Below are 5,137 nucleotides of genomic sequence, written 5' to 3' on the forward strand. Positions count from 1 at the left end.
ATCTTTAATTTCCTCATCTTTGGCTTTGGTGGTTGGTGCATAAATCTTAATAATAGTTGTATTAACGGGTCTTCCTTGTAGGCATACGGATATGATCCTATCACTGACAGCATTGTACTTCAGGACAGATTTTGAAACATCCTTTGTGATGATGAATGCCACCATTCCTCTTCAAACTGTCATTCTCAGCATAGTAGATCATATGGTTGTCTGATTCAAAATGGCCAAAACCAGTCCATGTCAGCTCAGTAATGCCGAGGATATCAATCTTTATGTGTTCCATTTCATTTTTGACAACTTCCAAGTTTTCTAGACGCATACCTTGTACATTCCGTGTTCCATGTTGCCGCTGTTTCTCCTCAATTTGAGTGGTGCCACATCAGCAAATGGGGGTCTTGAAAGCCCTACCCTATGCATATGAGTAAGGCTGCTTTTACTCTGATAATGCAGCTTTTGCCCAGTCCTAGTTTGAGAGCTTTCTAACCTAACTGACTCATCTTCCTCCTCTGTATTGGACAGTGTTTCATAAAGTTGTACATCCTTATGTATCAGACAGTAATGTATCAGACAGTGTTTCTGTGCAATTCATAAGATCTTCCCTGGTCAATTCTTTGAGAAGTGGATGGCCTCCTCCTCCTTCTAGTCTCAGTCTGCAACCAGGCTGATACCTGTGCACCATGTGCACCCCACTGGGTTTGAAACACCAGTAGCACAGCCTCAAGACTCACAGCAACACGTCACCACAGTAGGACAAACCAACAGACAAGTTTGTCTCCCTTAGCTGTTGGAAACCCCTCCAGCCACTCTCACCGGGATCCCTGGGGCTGCCTCTTCAATCTGTTCCAGTCCCCTTTGCCTCTCTGTCCACTTATGGGACATGGCCTGGATTCCCTCTCCTCACCTGGATCCCTGCGGCTGACTCCTCTGGTTAAGAAATTACCTACAACTAAAACCCCAAACCATACCCACTGCCATGGAGTCCATTCCAACTCATAGCGCCCCTAGAGGACAGAATGGAACTGTCCCACAGGTCTCCAAGGCTGTAAATCTTAACAGAAGCAAAGCCCAAACCACACCCACTGCCGCGGAGTTGATTCTGACTCACAGCGCCCCTAGAGGACAGAGTGGAACTGCCCACAGGGTCTCGAAGGCTGTCAATCTTCACAGAAGCAAAGCCCAAACTACACGCACTGCTGTGAAGTCCATCCCAACTCACAGAGCTCCTAGAGGACAGAGTGGAACTGCCCCCATACGTTTCCAAGGCTGTCATCTTTATGGAAGCAACCTGCCTCATCTTTCTCCTGTAGACTGGTTGATGGGTTTGAACCACTGACCTTTTGGTTAGCAGCCCAGTACTCTAACCACAGAGCCATCAGAGCTCCATTACGAACAAAGGGTTCAGAGGTTTTTCATGCTCCCTTGCAGGGAGGTATCACTGTGTGGCCCCAATTCCAACTCCTTGGGCGATGCAGTTAGAGCTGGATTACCAGACCAAAGGCTGGCAGTTCGAACCTAGGAAAACAGGCCTGGCCATATGCTTTTGAAAGGTCAAAACCCTGAAAACCCTACTGAGCAGTTGTGCTCTGTCGCGTGGGGTCGCCACGGAAACAGAACAGCTGCGGTCGCCTGCACTCCATTCTCTTCTCCGTTCCTCAGTCATTCCCACCACAGACAACTGTAGGATCCCATGAAACGCACATCTCTGAATTTACGCTAGTACGGATCGCCTCCGGCAGGTCGAGAAACGCAGGCTCCTGGCCCCAAGGACACACTGGGCAGGCGCGGTCTCCAGGTGAGGAGCCTGCAAACGACAGTCCTGGTCCCAGGTCCCCGGCGCGGCCCCCAAGTGGGAATCCCAGCCTCCAGCCCCGCCCCAGGTCCCTGGAGCTCCGCGTCAGCCGTGCCATCACGCATGGGCTCGGGAGGTGAGGCCCGAGAAGCGCCGCGACGACGCCGGGATGAGGTCTCCGCCCGCCCCTGGAGCCCCCGCCACACCTCCCACCGCCCCGGGAGTGTACTAACCTCGCCGCTCCGCTCCTTCGCAGACCCCGCGCGATTCCTCGGCGAGCAGCCACTAGGCTAGCATTCGTCCGGAAGCCGGACGGCGGAAACGGAACACAGAGGCGAAGCCCTTGCCCGAACCAAACATGGCCACGTAAAGCCCAGGTCGCCGTTGCGGTGAGCGCGCCCTGACCGGACTAAAGATGGCTGCAACCGGCAGTGCACTCCCGGGGGCGGGGCGCGGGGGCGGGCTCGGATTTCTCCGCCCCGCGCCCCACCCCCTTTCGTCAGGGCGCTGATCCGGGGCCTTCCCATTGGCCGCTTTCGTGGCGAATCCAGATTGGGCCACGTGAGGACTGGGTGGAACCCGCCGGCCAATCGCGGCGCGCGCGCTGGCGGCTGGGCGGGGTCTCGCCGACGCCGTGAAGTATCCCCGGGAACGGCCGGCGCGCCTTGAAGCCGGTGTGCCGGCCGGGCCGCGGTCTTGGGGAGCTGCGCGTCTCCCCATACCGCAGAGCCATGCGCCTTCCGCCTCCTGCTGCGCTGGGTTTCCTGTTACTGCTGCTGTCGCTGCTGCCTGCAGCTAAAGTCACCAAGAAATTGACGCCCTGCGCGAGGTGCCAGGAGCTGGTGGACAAGTTTAATCAGGTTGGCGGGGGGCCGCCTCACCCCGCGATGGGGGCCGGGTTCCCCCCGTGATGGGGGGATGGGGAGCCCCTTCCCCCAGCAATTGGGTCGGGGGGGCCGGGCTTCCCCCGCTGTGGGGGACCAGGGGGCCGGGCTAACCCGGTGGAGGCCGAGGACCGAGTTTACCCCGCTATGAGGATCCCAGGGGCGACGAGAGGGCCGGGTGGATCAGAAGGTTGGAGATCCTAGAGGTGCCAGGGTTCCTGGAAGAGCAGTTCATGCCTTATTGGTTCTGTTGTGCAGGGCATGGTGGACACAGCGAAGAAAAACTTTGGTGGAGGGAACACTGCGTGGGAGGAAAAGTCATTGTCCAAGTATGAGTTCAGGTGGGTGCTCTTGCTGCCCCCGGAGCCTGTGCTGGGAGCCCAGCGTCCAGTCTGGGCCTCTTGAGTTCCCGTGAGCGCTCCACAGCTGGGGGCAGCTGCCTGCCCTGGCGTCCCCCAGCACGCGGCCTCTGTGCATGCCTCCGCTATGGGGCTTTACAGATGTGAGTACCAGTCTACCCTGGTGAAACCCCAGTGGAACTAGCTCCCCTCCAGTGGCAGACCAGCCCCCCTCTCCTCTGCCCAGAGCTTGGTTCTTGTATCCTGCAGGTGGGCTCCCTTCAGCTCCGAGGCTGCCCACTTGTTGGCCTGGCACCTGGCGCCTCCTGGCTCCTGTCACCTGGGGTCTCCCTCTGCAAGGACAGTAGGACTTCCCAGTTTCAGTGTCGGTATTCCCGGCACCCTTGTCCCCGCCCTCCAGGGGTCTGGGATGTTCACATGAGTGACCCCGTGTTTCAGTGAGGTCCGCCTGGTGGAGATCCTCGAGGGCCTATGTGACAGCAGCAACTTCGAGTGCAACCAGATGCTGGAGGAGCAGGAGGGGCACCTGGAAGCCTGGTGGCTGCATCTGTAAGTCCCTCCCCCGCCGTCACAGTCACCTGTCTTCTCATAGCGGTCCCAGAGGCAGGCGGCGTCAGTCAGTGCCCAGAGCTGCCCTGCACCACCCCTTCGCCCGCGTGCTGGTCTCCTCAGTGGGGCGTCAGCACAGTGCAGTTATCCAGACGAGGAAACGGTCTCACACATGGTGACCGACGCGCTGCGGGCCTGTTTCCTAGTTGCCCCACAGAGCCCTTGTTCAAGCGTGGGTTCCACTGTCACGGGAGCTGTCTGTCCCCTTCGTTCTCTCCGGTCAGGGCCATCCCTCAAGCTTTCTTTATTCTTTGGGCACCTCTGAAGACCCCCGACCAGTAGGAATTCCAACGGCTGCCCAAATCATGGCCTGGTGACCCGGCAGGGGGATCCACGGTCTCAACATAGCTGTTTGGACTGTGAGGAAGCACTGTGTTGACTTCACCAAACAGGCCAGGTTCTGGAAGATTCCACTGCCACCCTAAAGTGCCCCTTCCCGGTCTGTCGGGTGCCGGGAGCACATTGGGTCAGACCACATTCCTGTTTCTTGATGTCGTCCATTTGAGCATTTGGGTGTTGGTTTGCTGACCCTCTTCTGGCCCTGTAGGCAGAAGCAGTCCCCGGATTTGTTCCAGTGGTTCTGCGTGGAGACGCTGAAGGTCTGCTGTCCTGCTGGGACTTATGGGCCCGACTGTCTGGGTATGCTTCCTCTCAGGGAATCTGGTGGTCCCTTAGCCCCCAGTGTCCTGGCAGAGGGGTGTGTAAAGGTACCAGGGAGCCATAGGCATGCAAGTGCCCATCGCCCTTCCCCAGTGGGCTCTACGGCTCCCACAAAACACTCAAATAAGAGATCTCAATGTCCACGCTTTGTAAACCAATAACCGGCAGAGACAGGACCTGCCACTCTAGATGTAAAAAAACAAACTCACTGCCATCAAGTCGGATCTGACTCACAGCAACCTTTCCTTGGGTTTTTGAGGTGGTATCACTATGGGTGTAGATTGCCCAACCTTTCTTCTAAGGAGTGGCTGGTGGGTTTGAACCATCAGCCTTCTGGTTAGCAGTCAAGTGCCTCAGGCACTACTCTGCCATAGCCACCCAGGCTGCAGGAGGAGGCGTGGTGTGGGGGCGGAGTCCCTCTGGTGGGCAGGGCCATGGATGTCATAGTCCTGGCAGGACTATGACAGCAGCCTTCCATTTTAGCTGGAGAGATCCTCCTTTGGGGCATCACATGGCGTGTTCAACCACAGTGTTCTGTGAGCTCATCCAGGGAGACCCTCTGAGAGCTGCCCCCTCAGGCCGAGGACAGCCTCGTGGCACCGAGCCCTGGCTGTGCACTCCCAGTGCCATCAGGGACAGCAGCGGCCACGTGCGGTGGCTGTGGGCTGTGGGCCGCCGGGCCACTGTCAGGCCGTGCAGACTGCGGGTAGAGCTGCAGTGGGTCCAGGGTGTGAGTCGTGGACAAGCTTGTGTCGTCAGAGCCGAGGTCCCTCTGACAAGTCAGTCCTGCTGCTTAGCCAGGACTCAGTGTCATCTTGTCTTTGAGTTCAGTGTCC

At 57.7% G+C, this 5,137-nt stretch overlaps 2 protein-coding genes across 2 annotated transcripts in view; one reads left to right on the forward strand and one right to left on the reverse strand.

Annotated features, from left to right (window-relative positions):
• Window positions 1-1,907, reverse strand: part of ALG12 (ALG12 alpha-1,6-mannosyltransferase) — an 11,316-nt gene extending 9,409 nt beyond the window's left edge. The window contains exon 1 of the mRNA XM_007954758.1: window positions 1,713-1,907. Within this exon, the coding sequence (XP_007952949.1) occupies window positions 1,713-1,907 (195 nt within the window). The remainder of the gene's footprint in view (window positions 1-1,712) is intronic.
• A 613-nt stretch (window positions 1,908-2,520) lies between these two features.
• The window catches only part of CRELD2 (cysteine rich with EGF like domains 2), a 37,856-nt gene continuing 35,239 nt past the window's right edge, over window positions 2,521-5,137 (forward strand). Inside the window, exons 1-4 of the mRNA XM_042782799.1 lie at window positions 2,521-2,649; window positions 2,932-3,014; window positions 3,471-3,581; window positions 4,189-4,280. Coding sequence (XP_042638733.1) covers window positions 2,521-2,649; window positions 2,932-3,014; window positions 3,471-3,581; window positions 4,189-4,280 — 415 coding nt within the window. The remainder of the gene's footprint in view (window positions 2,650-2,931; window positions 3,015-3,470; window positions 3,582-4,188; window positions 4,281-5,137) is intronic.

The sequence above is a fragment of the Orycteropus afer genome, unplaced genomic scaffold, assembly GCF_000298275.1.
Source record: "Orycteropus afer afer isolate SDZICR_OR568_19922 unplaced genomic scaffold, OryAfe1.0 scaffold00471, whole genome shotgun sequence".
NCBI classification, from domain to species: domain Eukaryota; kingdom Metazoa; phylum Chordata; class Mammalia; order Tubulidentata; family Orycteropodidae; genus Orycteropus; species Orycteropus afer.